The following is a 27,859-nucleotide window of genomic DNA, read 5'->3' on the forward strand; positions in this document are numbered from 1 at the left end:
AGTACCTCCATTTAGTTATTAAATGCCTGCCTGAACAGATATGTCTTACTGGCCCTGTGGAATTGTGATAAATCCCGCAGGGCCCTAGTCTCCTCAGGGAGGGCATTCCAGAGGGCAGGCACAGCCACCGAGAAGGCTCTTGCCCTTGCAGTGGTCAAACAGGGGACCTACTCTTGTAAATTTCACTGTAATTGACTTTATTGTAGAACACAGGTCTCCTGTTTCCCACCTGGGGATTGGCAACCCTAGTCAGGGCTCCCTCAGCCCCACCTACTTCACAGGGTGTCTGATGTGGGGAGAGGAAGGGAAGGAGATTGTAAACCAGGGGTGTCAAACATGCAGCCCAAGGGACGGATCAGGCCCCTGGAGGGCTCCTATCAGGCCCACCAGCAAGTCTGCTTCCTTCTCCCTCTCTCTTGCTTCTTTCTTTGTCACAGCTTGCTTTGTCAGGATTTCTCAGTTGCACAGAAGCTACAGAGCAAAGCCTCTATTTTCCCTATTGGCTGAGGCTCCTCTATTGGGGAGGAAGTGGGGTGGGGAGAGCTTGCTTTGATACTGACCACAATATTGTGTTTGTCTATGTCCTTTATAAAGTTTATATCTCCGCTCTGGTATTACATGGCCCAGCAACAAGGTCACACGTGTTCACACGTATGTCAGATCATCTGGCCCTCCTAACAAATGAATTCGACATCCCTGTAAACCACTCTGAGTGAAGCACGGGGTATAAATCCAATCTCTTCTTCTCCCCACCTGCATTTTACCTTCACAACAGCCCTGTGAGGTAGGCTAGGATGAGAAGGTTTAACTAGCGCACCACTACATCCACCCATTGGGGATTTCCCTCTGGGTCTCCCACGTCCCAAACCGACACTGTCATCGCTACACCATGCTGAAGTGCCCTGCTGCAGAACTTGCAAGCTTTGCACACTGTGCAGCCTCACTGCGCGTGGTCTTGAGAGCCAGCAATGCATGCCTTCTGTTGTTAGTAAGCAATAGGCCTCACCCAACCCTCCCCAGGTTGCCATGGAGATAGGCAGAAACCCCGCCTCCTCCCTCAGCGACACTGGCCGCAACCATTCCGCTTCCGTTCCGCGAGTGACGCAGCGAGTGACGCAGCCCCGTCTCTGGCCTCGCACTGTCGCTCCTCCCTCCTCCCCTCCCCTCCCGGGTCTCTACGGCCGTTGGCCCCTCGCTCAGCTCCGCCTCTGCGCCGCAGGCCAGGCCTTGAGGCGGTTTGTTATTCCTGCCGCCGTCGTTCGTTACGGCGGAGCCTCGCGCCGGGTTCCCTTCGCGCTGAAAGGGCAGCCGGAGCCGCTAGAGGCGGAGCGGCGTCGCTTGGCTTTCCCCGCCGGCAGAGAACGGGTAAGAGGCGTTTTGCTGCATGGGTGGGGGAAATAGACCCCTCTGCCGAGTCCGGCCTCCGTGCTGCTTCGGGGCCCCGCGGCGTCCGTCATTGGAGCGGCCTCCTCCCCGCGGCTCTAGAATACGGAAGGTGGTCGTGCTCGCCGCAGCTCCCCCTCTGTGGCAGTCGGGACTGCTTTCCTGAACCTGCGGCGGGCGGCTTCCTCTTCCTCCCCTGCCTGTTTTATCCCCTCCCTGCGGGGATATATTGGAGTAGGAGCAGGGCAGCGTTTCATCTCCCTCCCCTCCCAGGTCGTGAGTAATGGGCGCCCTGTCACATTTTGAGGGGCCTCGCCTGGGTATGTGTTTGCATGTTTATCTGATGTTTTTCTTGCCTTTGACCACCATAAGCTAGGCTGGTGCCCTGACGTCTAAGGATCTAGGTTTTATAGCTTGTCCTGTTGGGGAGGGTTGAGAGAGCTTGGGTCTGCTTGCCTGTGGAACCTACCAGAAAAAACTTGAAGGGAAATGGTCCTCAGTGAGTGATGGGTGAAGTCTGCACACAGCTTGCTTAAATGGGTGCAGGGGAGGTTGCTGTCTGGAGGATGGCGCCTGTTTGTTCTGTACAGACTGATGGATGAATCAGGCAGTAAAGTACGGAGGGACGGTGGCTCCGTGGTAGAGCATCTGCTTGGTAAGCAGAAGGTCCCAAGTTCAATCCCTGGCATCTCCAAAAAAGGGTCCAGGCAAATAGGTGTGAAAAACCTCAGCTTGAGAGCCACTGCCAGTCTGAGTAGACAATACTGACGTTGATGGACCAAGAGTCTGATTCAGTATAAGGCAGCTTCATATGTTCATATGTACTGTTCCTTGGCATTCAGGTGTTTGCAATCGCTTGGTTTCGGGTCTAATACTGTTATGCAAAACCCTATAAGTCCTTTAGCTATTTATACTTGCTTCCTCCTCCCCAAGTAGGGACCCAAAACGGCTTCATCATATTTCTCCTTGTAGTGTAGATTAGGCTGAGAACAAATGGCCTAAGGACGCCCAGTGAGCTTCCATAAGACAGGAGACCTGGGTCTCCTAGATCCCAGTCTGAGACTCAGACCAGTATGTCACACTAGCTCATATGATGCTGTTTTAAACAGTGCTTATCCTGAAGGCTTGGATCACTCCTAGAGGCTGTTTTACCCATCAGCAAGTGCTCTGCTATGGTACTTGTACTTGTTACATTCACGTGCACTTTCTTAGTTGTTCGTCTTGGAATATGTGAAGTCAGGTGAAGGAGCTTGTGCTTCATGATTTGCCTAATTTTGTCTACTGTATTTCCAAGCTATATAACTGTGAAGCTGAGCGCCTAAGTGTCAGAATGAGAGAGCAGCACATTAGACTGTCCTTGCTTAGGGGCAAGGGGCATTTATTAGATGACATTTTACCTCTTAGTTCACCCATAGTCCTAAAATTCAGTGACTCATCTGTCTGTATACATACATGTTTATAGGGTATACATAAGCAGCCTTAATTAATTAAAATGGCCAATTAATATGAATGACTCCATATTTGTGAGGAGATACTTCAGGGCAGTTGTAATGTGGGGACTTAAATGCAGTTGTTTCCTGTCTTCAGAAAAGTTGTGTGGTGGCTGGAGAAGAGCATGTTTGTTCTTGAGGGTGGGCTGTTGGATATAGCAGCATGTGGCTCCACATTGAGTCTCGAGTGCATGCTATCTGATGTTAACTCCTAAGGGTCACCCCCCCCCCCCTTGTGAACAGGCCCTTATCTAATGGATTTTGCGGATCTACTATCATTAAGGCTACTGTGTGTCAGAGTTGTATCTGATGTTCATTGTGTAGTCTCTGCAGAAAGCATTTTTTGTAAGATTTACATTCAGAGTTGTACAGATTCTGCAGCTATCATATATATGTGTGTGTGTGTAATATCAGAGGCTGCATGTGCTGGGAGGCCATCTGTGTGAGCCGAGACCGGTCACAGAGAAGAGTTGGAGATGTGCCTGTCTCTGACGTAAGACTGTTTTGGTGGTTTGTTCAACATTCCCAGGCCTACAGTAGGCAGGGGAGTAAGCTAGTGGGAGGCCAGGGACTCTGACTGAGCCTTAGGAGGAGGCTCATCTGTTGGGAATGTGGGAGATGGCTGTTGTCACTGACTGTGGAAACTTTTTCCTCAGTAGCTGCTTTGGGAATTTAAGTTGATAACATTGTAAAAAGAAACTAAATAAAATGAAGAGCCAACCAACAAGTGTTGTCTGGTCCAATTTGAAGGCCTTCTGGAAGAGAAAAAATGTAGTTCACTCTTGGAAGTGTGGGGGGATGAAACCAGCCTTGCCTCTCGGGGAGTAGGAGGGGAAGCCATACTAGAGAAGCCCTTTCATAGGTCTCAGCTACCCTAAAGTTGCTAACGCTGGTTCCCAGAGGCAGAGATCCATGAATCTTGGAACCTGGATTGGTGAATACGAGTGTATCAGTGTGTCGTTAGTCTTTCAAGTTGGTTGTTTTTTAGATAGCAAAAAACAGCCAGGGGAGGCTAGGCTAAAGTATGAGTGGAAGAACTGGCACAAAGTCTGATGCTGCTCAACTTGTCTCTCACTAGCTATTTTTTCACCTTGAAATTAGCCCTTCTCTTCCCAAGCTGCTTTTTGTATCTTCCCCCAAAGGTGCAAAAATAGTTCAAGGAGCCGCTGTTGTTCCTTTGCAGAAACAGCCAGCTCTCCATATTACTCTCTTACTCACATGCATAATGTTTAATTTGGACCTGGCTGCCATGTGAACTCTATTTTCTTCATCTGCCTACCTGGCAGGACATAACTCCTGCCTGCACTTCTGTTCTGTGTAAGGTTTTCTCCCAGGTAACCTGTTTTACATTCTTTGCAGAAACTGCAATGCTTTTAAGCAGACTGGGCTGCTGAGTAGTACAGAAAGAGTTCTTGCCTTGAAGTGTTTTCCTCTCTCAATGCTAGAAGAGGGCTGAATAAATATTTCAAAATTCAAGGGAGGGAGCATAATATTACATGGGTAGTTGGACATCTGAGAATGGGTGTTGTTGTTTTTTTTTGCATTACCATTATTATGGTTCTAGAAAAATCAAGTCAGTTTATTAGAGATTTGACATGAAACTGCTGTTTAGGTAATGGGTGTTTCTTCGTTAGTAAGGGCATTTTTCTGAGTTTTCTCTGTACATGAGTAAACCTCATAAGACTGAACCTGTTAAATATGTTTTGTATAGCATTAAAACACTATTGCTTTGTTGTTTTTCACTCATGAACGAGAAATATTCAGCATTAGTTTCCCTAGTTCTTCTTGTTTATGTGAAAATGTTCAAGTCACATCAAACTGAGGCACTCTTGTTTCTTTTGTGCCATAAAGAATGAAACACTGTGTTGCTGTCACTGGATTTTTGAGTCACTCACCCTTTTTATTCCCCATCTTTAAAATTCAAATAATTGTGGCTTACTTCACCGAGTTGTTATGTGAGAGGTGCTATAGAAATGAATAACTGTCTGAATGAAGTCACTGTGATATATCCTGGCAACTTATTTCTCATAATTATTTGTTCTCCTGGGGCGTAGGACACCTTGTGGGTAATTCCCAACCCATCAGTAGGGAGGCAGGACTAAATTTTCAACTTCCTGTTTCCGTTGGGAGTCACCCTCAACTCAGTTCAGCAACTCCTGCAAGCAGTAAGAACCTTCCTTCTAACTAAAAAAATATAACTGATATAACCATTAGAACTAGAATAAGGCAACGAAAACAGGACAGAAATAGATAGCATAGTTGAAAAAACAGGGTAACAGGAGTATTTACACTTTCTTGAGAACTTTTCTTGAGCTTGAGTTTTTCTCTCTGTTTCTGCTTCATATAAATATTTTTAGATATCTGATGCACGTTGATGGTGAGAATTAAAGGGTTGGGAGCCCTACTGATGGATTGGGAATCACCCACAAGGTGTCCTACTATCCTCAGAGGAGAAGGACCCCTCACCCAATGGCCGTTTCCTGTTCACAGGCAGCTCATGTTTTTGTATATGTATTTCAGTTGTACTCAGTACAATACTTTGCTTGGGTTGCAGTCCTCCAAATGTTGAAGTCTATTGACTTAGAGAAAGAGCCAACAATATTTTTATTTATCCCTTCTTTCCCATCTCTCCTGGAATGCCTGCTGATGTAAACTTGTTTGTTTACATAGCCGTCTGTGATTTTTCTCCCTAGCTGGAACTTTAACTTTTGTGAAATTTTTTAAAGATAGCTTAATAGAATCTGGAAAGGTTAAACTGAAATGAGATACTACTGTGATTTAGTATTTATAAATGCTTTATAAGCAGACAGACAGGACTCCAAATGCCTGTGCTTGTATTTTAATATTTGTGTGGGGGGATTGTCACTACTGTGTAATGAGTCAAGGGTGATGATCATAATTGATATTTATCTCACCCTTCTTCTGTTCTTTCCTTCCCTCATCCTTTATCCTCAACGTTGCCATCTGTGGTAGGTTAGGGACAGAAATGGAATCAGGGCTGAGGTCACCCAGGAAGTTTCCAAGTATAATAGACATTTGAACCACTCCCCCCGGGACAGTCTGCAAATACAAAAATGAAATGTCATTCACAAACAGAAAACAGGAAAGCTGAGGCAGTGTTCAATAGACATAACTTTCTAGAATGCCTTTTAAGGATGTAATTCTCCAACTCTAACTGCTTAGGAGGCAACTCCTCCCCCCCCCCCCCCCCGATCCTTAATAATTGTTTGTAATGTGCTGGTTTTTTTGGAGGGTGGGGAGCAATGTTCCCTCTAAACTGCAGGGTCTTGTGAGCAAAAATTCTACTTTGTGAGCTACTGTCATTAAAGTTGTGAGCTACTGCATAAATTATTGTGCTCTGGCGTCATTCTTCCTGATCTAAGACAAAAATGTGTGAGCTGGAGGCTAAAAATCTGTGAGTTAGCTCATGCTAACTCAGCTTAGAGGGAACACTGGTGGGGAGGTACTCAGTTTACAAAAGCTTCTGGCTGGTAACTCTTGAGGCCTTTTTGAATTTATGTTAGTCTAGCATAGCCAGTTTCCTCATTTCTCAGGGTCACATGCAGGATTAAGGTGGGGGGTGGGGTGGGGTGGGACAGTACTGACAAGTCTTGTACACTCAGTTTTCATTGTTGTTTTGGTTCTAGCTTGATTAGAATTTACTACTGTTCTTCTTTAAAGAACTACAAGGAATGGGAATGGAAGCATCAAACATTTGTGTAATTGTTTTAAAGCAAGTGTTCATCTTGCCTGCAGTTCAGAAACTATTTAAACAGCTGTGATGTGAAAGTTGTGCCTGGACTTAACATTACTTTCTTTATTCTGTTGATTATTTTGAATCATCATCTTCAGATCTTCATTTAAATATATATAAAACAAACTAAATTAAAGAAGGAATCAATCTCACTGCAAAAATAGGGAAAGTGTGGTGTTGTGATTAAGAGTGTTGATTGAACTAGATTGTAGATTATATGGGCTAGACTCCCCGGTCTGCCATGGAAACTTGCTTGATCACTGGGCCAGTCACACTGCCAGCTTAACCTACCTGACAGGGTGGTGGTTAGGATAAAATGGAGGACAGGATAATTACATAAGCTGCTTTGGGGGTCCCCATTTTTTTCCAATTGGCAAAGGTATCAGACAAGGATACTTTTTTGTGTCCCTATCTCTTCAATTTGCATGCAGGACACACTATACAGAAAACTAGATTCAATTTAGATGAAGGTAGAGTGAAAATTGGTGCAAGGAACATTAATCGTTTGAGATATACAGATGACATCTTGTATATGCAACACTGGAGGAAATGCAAGTCAATACCTATGAATGTTTCTTGTAATCCATGGCCTCATAAAATCAGGATTGTAAATATTTTGTTATATCTGAAGTGTGGCAAATGTATAATTGCCAGTTTGCTCCCAGGAAATGAAGAATAAGGATAATTGATAACATAGTTTTTAAGGAAGGTGATATGTACAGTTCAGGACAGTGCCATGACACTATCATCAGCCACACCTAAACACACAGCAGCAGTGGCTCATCATTACAGATGAGTAAGTACGTTGAATATTTGAAATAGGTAGATAATGGGATCAATAAGTAATGTGTTTGGATGTGAGTCAGCTCTGTGTACTTGGCTAGTAGCAGTCATTCATTACATGTTTAGCCTGTCTGTCTTAAACTATGGAACTCAAGACATGATAGGTTATTATTAAATGTTAGAGAGGCTTAATTATAGTTCAGTATTGTATTGACATAGGGGAAATTCTATGGTAAATAACTGCCTGGTGAATTAGCTACGTACATTTACTTTAAAAGAAATATGAGTAACTTTTGAGTAAATCTGAATTAGTCTCCTCTGACTTTCAAAATGTGAAAATGTGTACACTGAAATGGATTATAATAGTTTCCTGGCTATGTTTTTTATAGATGTACAGTCAAGGTGGTAGGAAAGGTAAGGAACTGAGAATAACCACAAGCTTGGTCAGTGTTAAATGGATCTGACCCCCTTAGCAGCTACACTGCTTTCCTTTGTAACAGCCACACTCACTCGGTTGTTTACCCCACTCCCTACACCTCGTTTCTTCTGTTCAGTTATCAGATTCCTGCTCCAGAACAGGCTGCTGCAAGTGAAGCACTGTATTGCTGCATCACGATGCTGTTGAGTTGTCTATTGCAGAGCTGTCATGGCAGGGCAGGCTGCAGTTATATTGGTTTGCTATGGATGTGTTGTGCAGAGCTGTAGTGTGGCTGATCTTGTAGACAGCTAAGACAGGTGGGGAAATATGAATGCCATTGAAATTGCACTTGTGTTCTTTGTTGTATTCTGTAAACTGGACTTCAGAACACAAGAGAAGCCATGTTGGATCAGGCCAGTGGCCCATCCAGTCCAACACTCTGTCACACAATTGCCGTCAGGAGGTCCACCTGCAGGACAAGAACTCCAGAAGCCCTCCCACTGTTGCCTCCCAAGCACCATGAATACAGAACCTCACTGTCCCAGACATAGTGTTCCATCTATACCTTGTAGCTAATAACCATTGATGGATCTCTGCTCCATATGCTTATCCAATCTCCTCTTGTGGCTGTCTGTTGCAGTTGCCACCACTTCCTGTGGCAGTGAATTCCACGAGTTAATTACTGTTTGCATGAAGAAGTAGTCAAGGCTTAAACTGTTGTGTGTGTGTTAAAAGGGAGTTCTTACCCATTCTCAGCTAGCATTGACAATATAAATGGTTTCCTATTTATTTATTTATATGCTTGAAGTTGTCATTTGTTTCAGAGTTATGCATCATTTAAATTATTATGCTCTTGAAATGTAAACTGCTATATTTGTGCATGTTAGTAGGCATAAGCTGTCATAAGTTAGTGCAATACACATACTGTGTTACCTATTGTGCAATCTATTTGAGTGGGTAACTTTTCAGACCATTTCTATCAGTTTTAATGTGGAAATCCTGCTTTAAGTGACCTAACTTTCTGGTTATGTCACCCTGGTTGCCTACTACTATTATTGTGGAATTCTGTTGTAATAGGACAGCTATTGTGGCCTGTGTCCTTCAAGAATTCTAGGGCTGAGGCATGTATGGGAGACTATGGCTGGAATGCAAAGAACCTTAGGAGCAAGCAGAAAACATTTTGACATGCAGAGGGCTATGTGGGTGAGTGAGAGAGAGAGATTGAGACTGACTGACCAACAAAAACTCTTTCTTGGCTGTGTTCCTTTGACCCACAACCATCCTGATCTGGAGAAGCCCAAAAGTTTAGAAGAGGCCAGTTCTGCACTGGGGATGAAGGTTCACTGTTCTAATAATTGCAGCTTGCCTTGCTCTGAAGCAGGGGTGGCCAAACTTGCATAAATAAGAGCCACATAAGAACAAGCATCAGGTGTTTGAGAGCCACAATACATGAACATCAGACATTTGAGAACTGCAAGAGAGAGGGAGAAAGGTGGGTGGAAAGAAAGCAAATAGATGGGGGGAGGGAGAAGTGGCAAGAAAGCAACTTTAACTTTAAATGCACACCGCTGGCTAGCTTGACTTAGAGAAGTGGTTTAAAGAGACAAATGCCTTCTCCAAACCAGCCAACAGGGTGGTGAGGGCTTTGAGAGCCACACAATATGTGTGAAAGAGCCACATGTGGCTGGTGAGCTGCAGTTTGGCCACCTCTGCTTTGTAGTAATACCATGTTGTGTATAATTTGTTGTAAATACAATAACAGAAGAATGTTATATGATCAAGTACAGATTGATTTAATAACAATCAGGAGAGCATGACTAATTATGGAATTTTCCTTTTGTAGAGAAATCTCCTGTATGGATAATCCCGGAAGTGATGCTGAAGCTGGAAAAAAGCTGCTGTAACCAAAGCAACAATGAGTCGGTTATCAGATGATCCAGAAAATGCCCACGGCAGCAGTCTGGGCTCCTGTCCCTCTCTACGGGATGTTCATTCCATCAACCCCACACAGCTGATGGCAAGAATTAAGTCCTATGAAAACAGAGAGAAAAAAGGCATATCTGATGTCCGAAGGACTTTTTGCTTGTTTGTCACCTTTGACCTCTTATTTATAACCTTGCTGTGGATAATAGAGTTAAATGTGAGTTGCTTAACAAATATTTTGGCTTGAAGAAATTGTGCCACTATTTACTTAACTTATATTTTAAAGTAGAATTATATTTAAAGTTAGTAAATTGTTTAGTCCAGAGGTTATTATTAGAAAAATACTACCGTTCAGTAGACTAGTTCTTTGGGGTATTTCAGTCTTTGTTCTACAGGTTACCCAGTGTCCCAGACAGAAAATAAACAAGAAAATAAAATTCATTCATTCAATTAGTGTAATAAAATAATACAAAAATACTTGGTACATAATATATGGTTCACATAAAACTGTTGTCATGCATTATCATTTGAAGGAATCACAACCAGAAAAGTTATGACTTTTAAATAGGAGCAAGATGTCATTTAATCTAGTTTGGAAAGTCACACAAGAAAACAGTCCATTTTGTTGATTTGATTTCTGTCCTGCCTTTAGATCCGACTGGGTCACCAAGTTGCCTAACGCAGAATATTAAAAGCACAGTGAAACTTGGGATGCTTCCCTCTCATCTGACATGCCACTCTCTGGGGTGGCATCCTACATAACCATTAGTTTTCATCAAGTCATTCTGTTTGTTCATGCACCCCTTTCATCTAGTTTCACTCTTTTTAGGGCAATTGGATAGACAGTTACCAAGCTGTATTCCCTTAACTCCCTTCCCACAGGATGGGTGGTTGAGAGGGAGGAGCTGCACGATAGCTATACTTGAACTATGCAATAGGAAAAGAAAGTATTTAAGCAGAGTAGCATTTAACACCTTTTCCTGAAGGTTTTGATTTGTCAGGAGGGTCTGGACATCCGTGGAGCCGGGCATTTTCTTCACTGTATTCCATCACCTGCCCCCAGGCAAGAGCAAGTGTCCCAGACAGAAAATAAACAAGAAAATAAAATTCATTCATTCAATTAGTGTAATAAAATAATACAAAAATACTTGGTACATAATATATGGTTCACATAAAACTGTTGTCATGCATTATCATTTGAAGGAATCACAACCAGAAAAGTTATGACTTTTAAATAGGAGCAAGATGTCATTTAATCTAGTTTGGAAAGTCACACAAGAAAACAGTCCATTTTGTTGATTTGATTTCTGTCCTGCCTTTAGATCCGACTGGGTCACCAAGTTGCCTAACGCAGAATATTAAAAGCACAGTGAAACTTGGGGTGCTTCCCTCTCATCTGACATGCCACTCTCTGGGGTGGCATCCTACATAACCATTAGTTTTCATCAAGTCATTCTGTTTGTTCATGCACCCCTTTCATCTAGTTTCACTCTTTTTAGGGCAATTGGATAGACAGTTACCAAGCTGTATTCCCTTAACTCCCTTCCCACAGGATGGGTGGTTGAGAGGGAGGAGCTGCACGATAGCTATACTTGAACTATGCAATAGGAAAAGAAAGTATTTAAGCAGAGTAGCATTTAACACCTTTTCCTGAAGGTTTTGATTTGTCAGGAGGGTCTGGACATCCGTGGAGCCGGGCATTTTCTTCACTGTATTCCATCACCTGCCCCCAGGCAAGAGCAGCATGGCTTCCAAGTGGGATAAGAATGCTGTATCTTCTCTTCATTAAATCATTCTCTAGTCTGTGAGCGGTCTGGGATTTGTGTGAGTATAAATGTGTGAAGTTTATAACACACATTTCTCTGTAAGATCTTAGGCAGCTGAAACTTTGAGTATGTAATGGAAAGGTTGCTTCTGCAAAGGAGTGGTAAAAACAACTGCAGTGTGCTGTGCTGCGAGGCTACAGACTTGGTAGATATATGCCAGCAGTGTTGTGGGAAAAGCAGTATTGTTCCTTTGATTCTTAAGGAGGTGTGAAAGGACTCTTGCTTTCAAGAGAAGCCTTTGTGGAAGGTGTGGAAGGACTCTTGCTTTCAAGAGAAGCCTCAGAATTAAGGAAGTAAATCTATTAGTAGTTTTAAAGAGGAGATGCTATGCATGTTTTACTTGAGAGTATGGTCCTCCAGACTCAGTGGAATTTGTCTCCTTTGAGTAAGCACACATAGGGGGTTACACTTTCATTTGTTAAACAGCTTTTCTATCTGTGAAACATAAATCTAGTAGGAATCTCTCTTCAGTGAGTTACTTTTAGAATTTTATGGTGTGGGAGCTTGCCAAATAATTAGGTAAAATCCTCTTTAAAAGTAAAAATGTTATCTGAACCTGCAGTTTTTCTACATGCTCTTTATATTTAATTTTAATGGTAATTATGATCATTAAATGTGTAGGTTTAACTAGTTTAAGACATTTTATGAAAGCCTGGCGATATGTCTAAAATGCCAGAAGTGATGATGAGCCAATAATTAAGCCTTTATGGAGCTAAGAGTTCCTAGCTCCTCGGCTTCTGTCATTCTCAGAAATTTTACTGCTAAGCTGACAGTGGTGTTGTGCCATCTCCATATTTTAGGAGGAGGCTGCAATTTAGCAGCTTGATTAAAGCCCTCGACTGTGTTCATGGCTGGGAGGGTTATGACTGCCCTCTTCTAGCTTAAGCTACCGTACAACAGCTTACATTGAGATATTTAATTCTCCACGAAGCCACATCTGCCGAGACTTAAATCTACAGATCAGGCCCATGCATGGAGAAACAAGATATTTCTCTCAGTTAGGCAGACCCTCCCCCAGGTTTGCAGAAAAATCTGAAATCTTTAAAAAATTTGATGGAGAGCTGATGCCTCTGTCAGCCTCCTGTCACCCACAGCAGCTGTGTGTGGGAGACAAGAGGAGGTAGAGAGAAGATGGTGATGCTGCAGGTGGAGGGAGGAGAGCAGGAACTACAACTGCTGTGCTGAGTAGTGAGGATGGAGTTGGGGATGACCAGGCAGGCAGACCAGTGGGGGGACAAGTAAGCAAGCTTCCTTCTCCCCTGTGTTTCTTATGGGTTCCTGCTGGGTGAGCCACTGTTTTCATCAGGCTAGTGAAGGCAGCAGCCCTACAGTCAGCTAAGTAGGGGAGCAAATGGGGAAAGGATGGGAGCCAGCACTGCCACCCCCCACCACTGAGGCATCACAGTATGGGTGGAGATGGAGAAGGAGGAAGGGAAGTATGGGTGGAGCTGGAGGAGGAGGAAGGGGAGGATGACTGAGAGGCTTGGATGCTGTGATTGCTTCCTTCTGCTGCCAAGGTGGGTGGGCAAAGCAGTGGTGGGGAGCAGGCAGGCTGTCAGGTGAGTGAGCAGGTGGAGCAGCAGCCAGACACTGTTGCTCCTAGGATTCTCCTGTCTCCTATGAGTTTCTTGTGGGTTATTGTAAATTGTTGAAAAGGCTTCTTTTTCAGATTAAATGTACATCAGCAGGCATGTATTTATTGATCTGATAACCCAAGTCCATTAAGGAAAGTACAAAGGCTGGATATTCTAAACTGCTTCTCTTATTATCATTGTGCTATAACTTCAGTAAGTGACAAATGATATTGCTTGACCTTGTGACCTCTGACAGAGGTGCTATTTAAAACCTGCTGTGCTGCTAATGTTGAACTAAGCTTGACAGGTGTAAGATTAACAAGCCCAGCCCTGCAGTTGTGATGGCTGGGTGCATTCTCTAGGGATGTTTGCCCAATACATTGCCGTGTAATAACTTTAAAAGGCCAGCTGTCTCTGAATAAATTCTAGCAGCCTGTTCAGTTGGCGATTGCAAGTGCTGTTGCTCTGATCTTATGAGAATAACTGATTATTGCAGCAGTCCACAGAATTGCAGTGATAAGAAAGAGGGGGGGTTGCGTGCATTGGTGCTTTTGTTGTTTTTTCCAAACTGTGGTACCTTTGCATGACTGCTTAAGTTACCATCCTCATGTCCACCCTGAATTTGTTAAAGCAGCTTGAATAAGGGACAGAGGTGCTGCACTTCAGAACTAGACCATCAGAGCTTGAATGCCTGTAAATAACTCTTTGAATGCAGCCATTTTGCCTCACTTCAAGCGCTGCTCACGACCTGAGTTTGATCCCGGTGGAAGCTGGGTTCAGGTAGCTGGCTCAAGTTTAACTCAGCCTTCCACCCTTCCGAGGTTGGTAAAATGAATACCCACCTTGCTGGGGGTAAAGTGTAAATGAAGGGCAAACCACCCCATAAAAAGTGTGCCATGAAAACGTCGTGATGCAACATCAACCGAGTCGGAAACAACTGGTGCTTGCACAAGGTTACCTTTAACCAAGTATATGAGTAGCTACATCGGAGAGATAGCTTGAGCAATACCCTTGGGACAGACTTGTTTGTTTTAAAAAATCTTGCTTCTGTAGGCACTCTGGTTGTGTACATCAACCCTGTAAAAATAAGTGGGCGGTATTATCCAATTCATTTATCGCAGCTAGAGGGTGAGATTGAGAGAGAATGCTTTGCTTAAGACTACCTCATGAGTTCATGGCAGAGGCAAGATCAGGGACTTCTTGGTTCACAACTTAGATCTCTTTCTTCAGTAGATGATACAAATTTTCTGTTGCACTTGTGCAGATTTCCTTTCGGTCTGTCTGATATAGCTACTCATATACTTGGTCACACTGGGCTTAGTTTTTTCCTAATATTTTAACTGTAGCCACATCTGTTGCAGTAATTTTGAAAACTGAAAATGTGGACAAATGTACCTTTTCCAAATTATATTAGTAACTAGAAGGTTTTGTTTCTCTTTAGGTAAATGGGGGCATTGAGAAAACCTTAGAAAAAGAAGTCCTCCAGTATGATTATCGTTCTTCATATTTTGATATCTTTGTAAGTATTTTAATTAATAAATATTTACCTTGATGCTTTCTTGTAGAATTAAACCAGTTTATAGATATAGCTCCTCACCAGAGAACCCAGGTATGTTCAATAAATAGAAATCACCGCATTTCAGTACAGGTGGTACAGGCATCTGGGGAGGGAGTCCTCAGTAAAGGGGTCATGACCAAAAAGGTGTTGCTTTGATTCATATTTTTTCCTTGTGGATGGCACCTTGAACAGATCTTCCTGAAAGTCAGATGCTCAGGGACCACAGACCTGGGTTGTATAAGGCTATTTTCAGTTCTAATTTGTGAGTTAAGAAATAAGTGTTAATATAGTTTTGGCCAGGTAATAAATTTCATTTATTTTGATATGATGACTCCTTTGACAGTTAATGCCAGCAGGGGCCCTTGGAGGAGTCATGGGGGAAAGGGCATCCCTTTATCCCCTTCTCTGCTGGTTTTTGTGGGCCCATCTGTGATAAATCTCTGCTTACCAAGTGATGAGTAGAGCTGGCTTGTAGCAGAAAGCCTGCCGGTGCTTTTCACCCCCAGACCATAATCAGCTGGCCTGGTACTGCTTTCAGCTCCAAGCTTGGACTCCCATTCAGCTAGTTGGGAGTGGCTTGTGGGAGGGAGACAGAGTCAGATTGGCATCCTGTGCACTTTCTTCTCCAAGCCCCTATTGGCTCTGCTGGCCAGGAGAAGTTTAGAGAAGAAAGCATGCCAGATGTGCTGGTCCCAGATCCTCTCTGCAATGCCTGTCATCACCACCACCATTGCCTTCTCTCCTGTCTCCTCCTCCGATTGCTAGTGTCTCATTAGCCTGCCAATTCTCCCTCTTCCACAGCCTTCCCTGTCACTATCTTTTCCTTCATTTTTTTAACAGCCCAGTGCCAACTGTGATCTTAGTCTTTTTTTTTTTTGAAGTTTCAATGTGTCAGCTAAAACTGACACATTGCCATTTTCAGGTTTCTAAGAAGCACTGCTCACATATCTGTCTTCCCATTGTGTAGATTTCTTGATCTACACTTGGCGGGGGGAGGTGTCATAGAACTTGATAAGTTCATTTAATAATTATTTTGGTATTTTTTTTTTTAATCCTGGCCCATTCCCTGTATCTTTTTAAAGTGGGTGGACATGGTTGGAAACCGCTCCAAGAAATTACGGTATGAAATTGTGGGCCCTGGCAGCACATTTGCTGTGATGTCTTAGTAATCACAGATATGGCCATAGTTAGATTGTGGGCTGGGATCTGGATGGAGCACCTGGGTTCACAATCCCTATTCTGCCTTGGAAGCTTATTGGGTGACCTTGGGCTGGCCACGTTCTCTTAGCCTTACCTACCTCACAGGGCTTCTGTTGTGAGAGTAAAATAAAGGAAGGGAGAACAACATTGTAAGCTGCTTTGGGTCCCAAGTTAGAGACAAGTGGACTGCAAGTATCTAAATGTTAACCATTCAGAAAAGGAAGCTCTCGCAAGTCACATATAGGGACTTCTGATGAAAGTGCAGCATCAGCTGGGCTGAGAAAGAACTACAGTGGGAAGTTCTGATTTGAAATGAAGAACTGGAAGAAATCCCCAGATAAGGGGAAATAAGGTGGCAGGCAGGGCACCCAGAGGCTTGGCGGTTGGCAGAAGAAGGCAGGGTAGGAGATCTACTTAAAAATGGGGTTGAGAGAAAAGACAGGTCTGAAGAGACGGAGGAAATCGGGAGCTGTGATAAACAGATTGAAGAGAGGAGATTGTGGAAAACATCACAGAGGCAGCAGAGATGAAGAAGAGGGTTGGGAGAAATACAAAGAGGCCCTGTTATGCTAGAATGCAAATGAATCTGGTTTTTTTAAAATCTGGCCCCTTGGAGGATATGATTTATTAGTGGTGCAGTATATAAAGCTGCCGTGAAAGTTGCCTCAGATGGTTAACTAAAATGGCTTATCTGACTGATCAAGACATTCTTTAAAAAGTGTTAAAGCTTGTAAGCAGCCTTGTTTAAAGAGAATATGTGCTGTCAGCAGTGTTGTGAGTGATGACTGTGACTTACGCAGGGCAACTGACCCCATATAAAATATAACCACCTAGCTTGTGATGTTAAGGAAGCAGTTCAGAAACCAGAGGAGGGAAATCCCCTCTGCTAAGCCTGAAGTAAGGAAGTGACAGCCTGAAGCCGCAAAAAGGGCTGTGTGTCCACAGAGCTCTTCTGTCTTCAGGATGTTTTGGGAGGAGTAGATTCGGGTAGGCAGCCATGTTGGTCTGAAGCAGCAGAACAAAGTTGGAGTCCAGTGGCACCTTTAAGACCAGCAGAGTTTTATTCAGGCTATGAGCTTTTGTGTGCACATGTTGTATGCTGATTTACTGCTCACCCTCTACCTATATGTATGAATTGGTAATTTCCATTTCATTGTGCCTGCACACAGAAGCTTATACCTTGAACAAACCTTTGTCGGTCTTGTTGCTGGACTTGAACTTCATTCCATTGGGAGAAGTAGAGAGGGAAGAGCAAAGCAGTTACATACATCGAAATACTAGTACTCTTAAGTGTCTGTTTTTTATTTAAATCCTTAATCCCTTTCTTTGTTTCCTCATTGTAGCTCCTGGCAGTGTTCCGATTTAAATTTTTGATACTTGCGTATGCACTGTGCAGACTGAAACACTGGTGGGCCATAGCAGTAAGTAGTTGATTTTTGAACTAAAAAATGGAAAAAAAATTTTCTGGCCATTCCTATACTCTGTTAATACTCTGACTGAGGTCCTAATAAGGTAATGCTGTTTACAACTGATAACACTTCAAAGATCCTGTAATGATAAGGTGTCACTGGAGTTTATGGCCTAGTTTGGGGGCCTGGTTGCAACTGTTTTTCTCTTGCTGCTCGCCTTTGTCCTCTGCGCAGGGCTCAGGCACATGTTCAGAAGCATTTTGTCAGCTTCTTCCTCATCAGAATCACTTGGCAATTCAAACAAATCGAGGGGAAATGGGGATCAACCGTGAATCCCCCCCAATAGTGACAATAGTATCAACAGGATTTCAGTACCAATCCTTTTTACCAGTTGCCAGCACCCTAATATTAAGGATCTTCCTTGGATTTTGAAGGAATCCTTTCTTCTTATTTTTTTCATTGATCATTGATTCTTGTCTCTCCTTCCTGAATCTGTTCCTGTTTGGGATGGGGGAAGAAACTAGTCATCTTTAAACCATGGCTGTAAAGCACTGGATCTTCATTGTGGGGGATGACTTGTAAAGTGTAGGGAGAATCTCTTTGTGCAATTGCTAGTTGAGGGGGGAGATTGTTTGTGAGGTGGCAATGCACATTATGGTAATGTATGGCTCACAGCCATTTTGAAGAAAATGTGCTTCTAAACCATGAGCAAGGGCCACTGACTGCGCTGTGTTTGGAAACATGAAAGCGATGGATTTTTTTTAAAATTAAACGTTTTATTGAATGCTAATAAGATACAGTACATGGAGTCAAGGTAAAGTAATACATGCAAAAATCACCATATGCATACAGAAGAAGGGAAGAGTCCCAGTCAGATAATAAATAAATAAATAAATAAATTTAAATACATAGTACAATCAGTAAGCAAAGAATTGATTAGAGTATCACCATAAATGTAGTTGGTTTACTGCACTTGGAGTTTCACCCTGTCCTGTTAAATATTCAAATATCAGGAGCCATGTTGCAGTGAAATTTGACTGAGAAGTAGGAGAGTCAAGGAAAGAAATATTATTAGAAACTGTAAGGACCGGATCTACATGATTTTTGAGGGGGGGGGGCAACATTGAAAAATGACACCCCCTTATGGGCCATTCTCTCTTATGGTCCCATAGAATACAATGGACTCCATACCCAATTTGGCACCCCCCCCCTCCGTCGGCGATTGGGGCAAGCTCCCCCCTCTGCCCCCCCCCCTAGATCCAGCCCTGGAAACTGTAGCCATAATGTAGAAGTCCCCCAGTTTTTTGTGCCATAAGGCAGTTTTGAGGGAAGTGCATTCTTCCAACTGTTTGCTGTTTGAGCAGCGGAGAGCAGGATAGGGATCATGTCCCTCTTGGGATTAATGAGAGGAATGACTGTCCAACCATTTTAAAAAAGGTTAACCAGAGAAGGAGGAATTTTGAGGCCCGTCATGGATGCTGTACATGGTAGGACTAAATCCTAAAAAGCCCTTGATTTTGAGAACCATTTAGCCAACAGTAAGAGCCAGCTGAACCACATTGTTTGCAGTAGGAAGGCTTAAGAGGGGAACTGGAGTGGGTGAGTTTTTGAGGGGTAATGTAAAAATGTGCTAGGAATTTAGAAGTTTGAGAGCAATCATCTTTGATTTAAGAGAGGAGGAGCCCCAGAGAGAATATCAGTTGTTGTCTGAAAGGACCTCCTCACAGGCATTGTGCCAAACTGTCTAATAAAAAAGGGATTTGTCATTGTAAATAGATGGTATAAGATGCTTTTTAGGTTCTTGTGCTGGCTTAATGAGAATCTCAACATCAGTTAAAGGTTGCTTGATGATAAAACAAGGATTAATTTGAGAGCAAAAGTGAGAAGTTTAAAGGAAGGGGAATTTTGAAGGATATCTGCTGCACTAGTCAACACATTAAGTTGAAACATTGTGAGCTAAATGATCTTGGCTTTGCTAAATGATCTTGCTGGTTGTTGCTTCGTGCGTAATGGGTGAGCAGTGGCTTAGGATGGTGGATGGTATGCAGTAGAGATGAGGATAGCTGCATTCATAACTTCTAATAATGTCTTTCAGTTTACGACAGCAGTGACCAGTGCCTTCTTACTAGCAAAAGTTATTCTCTCAAAGGTATGGGTCATCGCAGTGCATTCTAATCTGTTCTTCATCATACAAGCGTGAGAGGCTTTTTTCATATAACACTTTCTTCCCTCCTTCAGCTGTTTTCTCAAGGTGCTTTTGGCTATGTGTTGCCCATCATCTCTTTCATTCTCGCTTGGATAGAGACCTGGTTCTTGGATTTCAAAGTATTACCGCAAGAAGCGGAAGAAGAAAACAGTAAGATTCTTTTCCTGTACTTTGCATTGCATTCAGGGACCTAAATTACATTGGGAATGAAAGGAACTGCAGTATATCTAGCTTCCCTGCACTGTGCTTGGTGTAGGAAAGGACTACTTTGCTTATTCTTAAGTTATAGTCCTGACAAGTGTATTGAAGATTATGGTAATGCATAGATGGCTGGTGGCTTGGATGGCTATTTACACTGTTTTGGCTGTTTATGCAGGACTTCTGCTGGTGCAAGGTGCTTCTGAACGAGCTGCCCTTATCCAGCCTGGCCTCCCCTCCGACGGGCAGTTTTATTCACCACCTGAATCTGCTGCAGGTAATTAACATTCTTTCATTCGAAGATGCAGGTCATCTTAACATAGGGAACTGTTTGGATTGAGCAAAATTTAAATCCGGCGGCACCCTGAAGACTAACAGAGTTTACCAGGATATAAGCTATTGTGAGTCAGAGTTCTCTTTGCCAGGTGAAGTGAGCACTGACTCACGAAAGCTCATGCCCTGGTAGAACGTGTTGTTGGTCTTTTAAGGTGCTATGGGACATGAGTTTTGCTCTGTTGTGACAGGCTGACATGGCTACTCTCCTGAAATTCATCTTTTGGGGTTGTGTTTATTCCGGTGGTGGTGGTGATGGTAGTGCTTCAAGCTAAGAGCTGTTCAGAGGTGGTTCACCACTGCCTGCCTCCACATCGCAAGCCTTGGCTTCCTTGGCAGCCTCCCATCCAAGTACTAACCAGGACTGACCCTGCTTAACTTCCAAGATCTGACGAGATGGGGCTAGCCTGGGTCATTCAGGTCAGGACGATTCCAGTTGTACCAGTTCTCTTTGTTTGGCTGCAGGGAAGATAAAAAGGTAAAGGTAGTCCCCTGTGCAAGCACCAGTCGTTTCCGACTCTGGGGTGACGTTGCATCACGACGTTTTCACGGCAGACTTTTTACAGGGTGGTTTGCCATTGTCTTCGCAGGGAAGATAAACCTTTGCAAAACTGCATTCAGAAGCTCCTAACTTTTTTTTTTTTTTAAATTGTAAACTCTACCCAGCTGTATTGGCATTAGTAGTATGGTTACTGCTGATTTTTGCAGAATGTTATATTTGTAGTAAGTGTAGGAGAAAAAGGGTGCAAAGTGCTGTTTGCTAGTTTTCACAAGTAAAGCTGTCCAAGCATGGAGCTTCTTAAACTGCTGTCAGATTTTTGAATTAACTTCTCTCAGTGTGCACCAAGATCGTAATCTTACATTTTTTATAGTCCGCTCTTGTTATAACACTGCACTCTGGAGATATGGGGCATATGATCAAAGTAGCATCAGACTAAACAGTTTCATACATATAAAAGTTTGTTTGTCTAAATTTCTTCCGGTGGGGAAAAAAGAGTGAAAAATGATCTAAAGCATGGAGCAATGCTGGTAGTGGAGTAATCAGACACACATTAATTGAAGAATGTAATTGAAGGGACTGATACGTTTTAGAATTTTAAAAAGAATTGCAAAGAAATACTCAAGCATTTCTGTGTTTGCTAGTGACATATGGGTGAGGGTTCAAGTACTGTGTATCATGATGGTTAATGGCTAACAGAGCAATAAACATCATCTTTAGACAGATTTTGTCTTGATATTTTTGGGAGGAAATAGTCCACTGTCTTTCTCTTTGGCTCCATCTAGTGGAGATTAAAAGCTTGACACATGGCTATGTGAAAATAAGCATGCAGCTCAGCCTTAGGGGCCTAGGCACCTTTCCCAAACAGCCCCCCAATGCAAGCAGCCTCGGAGCTTAGTTGATGGGGGAGGGGGGAAGAAACACTTTTTGTGGAAGCAGATGAAACGAAAGAATCAAATCAACCTGTAAAGTTACATCACTGAATCTGAAAAAAATCATACCGTGAAGACTTTCCTCTGTATAGTTCAAAGTAGTAAACTGGCCAGTAAGATGAACTTTCCTACAAAGCCACCCCCAATTGCTGTAGGGCAGAGATCCCCAACATTTTTGAGCCTGCAGGCACGTTTGGGATTCTGATGCAGAATGGTGGGCCCAGGGCTTTTTTTTAGCAGGAATGCAGTTCCAGCTGGCTTGGCATCAGGAGGTGTGGCCTAATATACAAATGAGTTCCTGCTGGGCTTTTCCTACAAAAACAAGCCCTGTGTGAAACAATGGTAATTCGAAGTTTTAAATTTTTATTAAGTTTGAATATAGAAAGGATAAGAAATGCGGGGTTACAGAAGCAGAAAAGAAAAGGGGATAGAAGATAGAAAAATATAAACAAAAATACAAAGAGAAGCAGCATATATACCTGTTACATTTCTACCTCAAGACAAAATACCAGATTCTTCCTACCTGAAAGCCTTAAAGTTTTGCCCATTATTACCCTTTAATTCTACAGTCTTCTTATTTTGTTATATACTTTTAGCTATTCTGTAGCTTATAATGTAAATCTAAACTTTTCATCTTCAGTACATTCAACAGAGCTGACTCCTTAAATTTAACATAATTTAAAATAAAAGCCAACTAGTTAGTTTAACAATATTAGCACTTAACATAAACATAAAAGATAAATATAGTTCCTTAATGTTAACTTCTTTATTTTTAGCAGAGAGAGAAAGCAAAAACAGAAAACATGGTAGTTTATATGTTTCATTATAGACAGTTTCTGTTGTCAAAAATATCAAGAGCAGACTTAAGATTACAAAATACTTGTGTAGCCTGTCTTATTACAAATTTACTCAGATTGACTTTTTATCTACTTTAAACATTTCGAATTCTTTAAAAATTTTGAAGACTGTAAATCCTATTTTCATAATGCTCTGAAAAACACAAGTTAATATGCAATAGTTACCTCATCTCCCATACTTGATTTTTTTAGGTAAATAAAAACCCATGCAATCTCCTTAGCCCACTCTTAATTACATTATTCTGTTTAATTTCCATAGATAATTATAACAAACTGAAGAAAGGCATCCCAATTCTTAAAGCCTCATTTACCATTACGGAATCACTTATTAGCCCTTTGCATTGATTCAGTATTAACGAGTTAAATGTAAAAAAAAGGCGGAGCAAAAAACAACAACCCCAAAACAGTTTAAAATCTCTTTTTGAACGCTTTCCAAAATTTGATCATCTTGCTGAAATTTGCCTTTTCTCCTCTTGATATCTCCATTCGTTTTGCTGAAAGTGGTATGATTACCACTTCATCACATCCTGTCGTGCAGGCTATAGTCGATGTTGATTTCCGTTTCAACTTTATAACCACACAGTTATATGTCTCCATTTTGCTTTTCTTCCAGACCTTTCCCAACAAATCTTTAGCTTTTTTTCTCAGCTTGACAGACATCACTGGGGACTCTTTATTACTCTGCTCATGTAGATTTTCCTTTTTGCTGTATTTCAAAATAAAAGTCCCCGTCTGTTGTTGCACCAACTCTGCTAAATGACCAAGTTCCTGCTTTAAGGAGGTTATGTTAATCATAATATCACACACTTTGATTTGAGCTGCCGTTTCCTCCATTAAATAAATCTCAGTCTGTTAATCAAAGTTAGAGAATAGTTCAAAGACCCAGTTAACCTGTTTCCTTCAGCTTCAAATTCTCCTGCTGCATTTCAGTTATAACCATTTCAGTACTAATTAAACATCACATACATTTTTCTTGTAAGCATATCCTGTTTTTGTTCAGACCACATTGTAACCAGAAGGTGATCTCATTGACGCTTATTTATTTATAAACCGAATCAATTCAAATATCTTTGCTCAGTCCAGTTTAAATTGTTGAAAGTTTCCAATTTGTTCTTTGCTTTCTGAAGCCTTCCTTGTGGAGAAAAAAAGGGGGGGAATTTCCCTCCTCTTCACCTTTCTTTTGGAACAGTTCCAATTGTTATGTTAAAAGATCCATTAACTGGTATTATTAGAAAGCTGACTTACTTTCGTGGTAGAGTTCCAGTGACTAAGGTAGAAGAATGATGCATCAGAAGCTTATTGAAAGAGAAAAGCAGTTGGGCAATCACCTCTTGCTGCCGTCATGGCAATCTTGGCAGTGCTCCGGAGCAGACAGGAAAAGCAGGAAACAACCGCCGCTGTTTCTCTGAATCCTGTCGAGTTCCTTGCTAGCAGGTGACCCTCCCCAAGGCCCCCCTCGGGATGCTACGGCTGTAGCACCCCTCCTACCGCCTGATTGGGGGGGGTCATTGGAGCCAAGCTCCTCCGACCACCTTCTATCTCGAGGGGCTGAAACCCAGGAAGTCCGAAACAATGGTAATTTCGAGGTGTGTGACCTAATATGCAAATGAGTTCCTGCTGGGCGCAACCATGAAATGGCTGGTACCAGAGTTGGAACCAGCCACAAAATGGATCATTGTGCTGTGGTGGCAGCTATTGGCCAAGCAGCTTTGAAAAAAATCTGCACAGCCAGTCAGAAGCCCCCCTCCCCACCCACTTTCTAAAAATACTTGACAGGGAACAGGCAAAATGGGTGTTATGACACCAGTAGACGCTCCATTGGGGACCTTTGCTTTCAGGCATTACTTTATAGTACTATTTCCCACCAAATGTTCATTCTCAGGGGAAAAAACCTATAGTCATGTAAAAATAAGATAAATGAAGTTTACTAAATCCATGTTGGTATGTTGATGTTCCCAGTAAACAAACAAACAGCTTCTGCCAAAAGTTTCTGAATACTCTGCTGTAGCAAGGTCAAATGCTGTCTTTAAAAGATAAAGCAATATTGCCATAACAGAGTCAACTTTTCATTTGGAATATAGGAAAAGATCCAGTCCATCAGTTCTGGTAGATGTTCCCTTCATGTATTTTAGAAGGAAAAGGTTTTGCTTTTAAACTAGAAACCAAACATTACCAAGGCATTTTCATCCTGAAATTTTCTTCTTGGCTGCCAATGTGGTTCTCAGCTACTTCATTGTTTTCCTTGGGTTTCCAGTGAAACAGATTTATTTGCAGAATGGCCATAGGGTGGGGGATTTCTGCTGCCATGTGGAGATGAGGAAGCAGCCATCAAGGATCAGAATCCCAAAGGCCTTGCTGCAGTGGGCTTGTTCAGTAGCCCAGTGATTCTTGACTTGTTTTCTGGTTGCTCAGCATCTTTTTGATTTTGTGCTGTGGCACAGTGATCTTGAGAGTTCATTTTTCTGCACGTTCAGAAAACTCATGTGGTAGAGTTCTTCTTGGGTTGCACCGCTTGAAGGTGGGAGGCAGCATTTTTTGATGTTCATGCTTTCTGAAAATGAGAACAAAATCTCTGCAGGAAGAAAAACAGTACATGGTGTTTGCTGTTCTGTTCTAATACTAAGTCATAGCATCTTTTTGCCTCCTGGGTTTTTCCTGCTCTGATATTTTTCTTGTGACTCATCTGCCTTGTAACTTTTTAAGGATGAATGCATTAATAGTTGGGGAAAATGTAATACAAAGTTAAATAATGCATACATCTTAATGCCTGTAAACTTAATTTGAACATGATGCTGTTTGTTTTAATTGTCGTTTTTAAGGGTCTGATGAAGAATCTGATGAAAAACAGGACAGTGAGAAACCTGTTGTATAGCAAATATGTTAACAGGTAAGTTCTGCTGTAAGAAAATACATGGTCGATGAGCATTCCTTGCATTCTGCATTCATACAGAAGAAACCGTAACCTTGTCTTCATATTGTCCACTGACCTGTTACTTTCCCAGCTGATGTGCACTCACAGACAAGTGGAGCATTAGACTGTACTCGCAGTCAACAAGCAAGTCACTGTTGCCAAGTTTATAGTTGCTTGATCATTGCGTCAATCTCAGATGACAGGAAGTGTGCCAAAATACGGGTGTCGACATGCATTTTTTTGTTACAGCATTTTCTTTCTGTTTGTTCTTGCGTTGAAGGAATTGATGTTAAGAGACTCTGACCAGCGAGTGTAGCATTCGACTAGCCAGGCCTTGATCTTGCAACTGCAGATGAGAGAGTAAACCTTGTTTTGTTTTGTTTTTCTTGGCTGTGTTGCTTCAGACTGCAGATGGAGGGATCATGTGGATGAATTCTCAATATATAAAAAAAAAAGTTCACCCAGGAAAGGAGGAAGCCAGGCTTTGAAGCCTTCTCCTTGGCATGCAGCCTGCCCTGGGCAAAGAGATGCTTGTATGGAGAAACTTGAGCCATGTGACTGGTCTGTCACCCTATCTGCACTTTGTGACCTCTTGGCCTAAGACTTCGAATGGTGAATTAATTGGGTTTGCATCCTGTTCCGGTATGCCTTTCCTGGTCAGAAATGCGTGGCTTTCCTTGACAGAGCAAAATCCTGCATCCAGATTTGCTCAGGACTTGTTATGCTTGGACTGTAATGCTGGCAATGCCTGCACTTGACTTGCTGCTGGAACTCAGAGCAGAAGCCTTTATTTATTGGTCAAGTGGAAACTACTTTCATTCTCTGTAATACCTCACCTGTCCCATGTCTGCATATTTCTCTTGGACTGAATCATGCCTAATCTGAGAAGTGCTTGTCCATCCATTATGTTTTCAGTTATACTTGAAAAGGGGTTTTTTCCCAAAAGGGCCTGCAGGTTACTGAAGAGCAACAGAACTCATTAATGTGATGTGGAGCCCTAATGCTATATGAAGAAATGCTTTAGAACGTAAGCCTATCCAATAAGGGTTTGGATTCACTAGATGATGCGTAATGCCCTATTAATTTTACATTTTTAACAAGGTGTCTTTTAAAAATTGAATTATGTACTCTTTGTAAACTAAACACATTAATTAAAACGTGACATCACAGGTTTGTATGTAAATTCTGAACAGGCACAAGAAAGCCTTTCCTTTCACATAGAACTGTAACCTAATGTGTAAGCTTTTGGTACTGTGCTCCTACTGAGAATCTGAAACTGTTTCCTGTTCCTGCCAGATGCCGCAGCCCATATGGGTTACTCCTGTGTATATATGTGTATATAGAAGTATAAATCTTACACTACTTCTAATCAATACAGTTAATTATGCTAATTGACAAACTCCACAGTGTTCTGTTATAATACTTCTGCAGATAATGTACCCGGATGTTGTTGCTCCTAAAAGCATTTGATTATTTTTTTTCAATTGTGTGTAAAATGACTTATATGAAGCACTGAAAGCACTACCTGATTTGATTTTGGTATGATTCTGTGAGTGGTCCTGAAACATCTGGCATTCATAAACTACAATTGAGGCTTGTTTGTAATATCATGTTGGATCTGTTTATTCCATGCAACTCCTACCAATAGGATACTGCAGCTTCTGCAGCACTTAGGCTTCAGCTGTCGAAGGGGAGAGGCTGTGGCTCAGAAGGCAGGAATACACATTCCAGTGTTTCACGTGGCATCTTCTAGGTCAGATTCCTGGCATCTCAAAATTAATCTCAAGTCAACCGGATGGGTGAGACCTCAGGGTACATAATACTAGCTTAGCTTGAGCCAGTAGCAAGAACTTAGAAGTAAGAAGAATATTGGAATAGGGGTCTCTCAAGAATTCACACTTCAAGCCACCCAAGCTGGTGTTTGCGGTGCACATCTTGCTATCATATTTGTATCTAATAGCAATTGCGGCCACACTGACTGTAAACAGATTTTCCTGCAAACCTGGGGATCTCCCTTGTAGCAGCAGCAACAATTGGCCAGGGGAAGGGGGGCAGAAGTTAGCCTGATGGTGGTGGTGACTGGGAGCTTCAGCAGGCAGCAGTGGCGGGGGAGACTGATAAGGGTGGGATAGGGATCCCCCATGAGTATTGCAGATCTCCACTTGAATATTGTAATCACACTGGCCCAGTCTGCAGATACTTAATATCTGTGGATCAGGACCAGATGGTGAGAATTTTTCTCCAAACTTGGAACACCCCCTGGTTTTCAGAAAAATCCAAAACTTTCAGAAAAATTGGGTGAGGGGTTCTTTTTTGTTTTAAAACAACTCAAAACAGTGGAGCAGTTGTCTTGAGCTTGCAAGAACACACCTTTGCTGGCCTGCCAGCGTCCACCCTCTTCCTTGTGCATGGACATTGGAGGAGGAGAGGCGGCTGCTTGAGCCAGTGTCCAGGAACCTTGAGGGAGGCCCCCATCAGTGTCATTACTATGAGCATGGCCAGTGCAGCTTTCCTCAGAACTGGGGCTGGAAGACTGGAGTGGAGAGGAGAGGAGGTGGCTGCACAGGGCTCTTACCTGCTGTGTGGGATCCTGCAGAGACCTTTC

General features: G+C 42.5%; 2 protein-coding genes across 3 annotated transcripts in view; one reads left to right on the forward strand and one right to left on the reverse strand.

Annotated features, from left to right (window-relative positions):
- LOC132577940 (probetacellulin-like) overlaps window positions 1–27,859 on the reverse strand; it is a 572,782-nt gene that overhangs the window by 281,354 nt on the left and 263,569 nt on the right. The window lies entirely within an intron of this gene.
- Window positions 1,138–26,859, forward strand: STARD3NL (STARD3 N-terminal like). 2 transcript variants are annotated; one of them, XM_060247648.1, is made up of 9 exons: window positions 1,138–1,365; window positions 9,672–9,968; window positions 14,593–14,670; window positions 17,253–17,330; window positions 19,414–19,467; window positions 19,557–19,674; window positions 19,901–19,999; window positions 25,163–25,230; window positions 25,659–26,859. In XM_060247648.1, exons 2-8 carry the CDS (start codon window positions 9,744–9,746, stop codon window positions 25,213–25,215), a joined length of 705 nt encoding a protein of 234 aa, XP_060103631.1. In that variant the 5' UTR covers window positions 1,138–1,365; window positions 9,672–9,743; the 3' UTR covers window positions 25,216–25,230; window positions 25,659–26,859. The 2 variants fall into 2 exon arrangements, with proteins under 2 accessions (XP_060103631.1, XP_060103632.1); XM_060247649.1 differs by lacking the exon at window positions 1,138–1,365 and having other exon boundaries at window positions 9,651–9,968.

Source organism: Heteronotia binoei, chromosome 10, assembly GCF_032191835.1.
Source record: "Heteronotia binoei isolate CCM8104 ecotype False Entrance Well chromosome 10, APGP_CSIRO_Hbin_v1, whole genome shotgun sequence".
Classification (NCBI taxonomy): Eukaryota; Metazoa; Chordata; class Lepidosauria; order Squamata; family Gekkonidae; genus Heteronotia; species Heteronotia binoei.

Coding starts and splice junctions, on each gene's coding strand:
- STARD3NL (XM_060247648.1), top strand. CDS start 9,744: ATGAGTCGGTTATCAGATGATCCAGAAAATGCCCACGGCAGCAGTCTG. Junction 9,969..14,592: donor TGTGGATAATAGAGTTAAAT/GTGAGTTGCTTA, acceptor GTTTCTCTTTAG/GTAAATGGGGGCATTGAGAA. Junction 19,468..19,556: donor CAAAAGTTATTCTCTCAAAG/GTATGGGTCATC, acceptor TCCCTCCTTCAG/CTGTTTTCTCAAGGTGCTTT.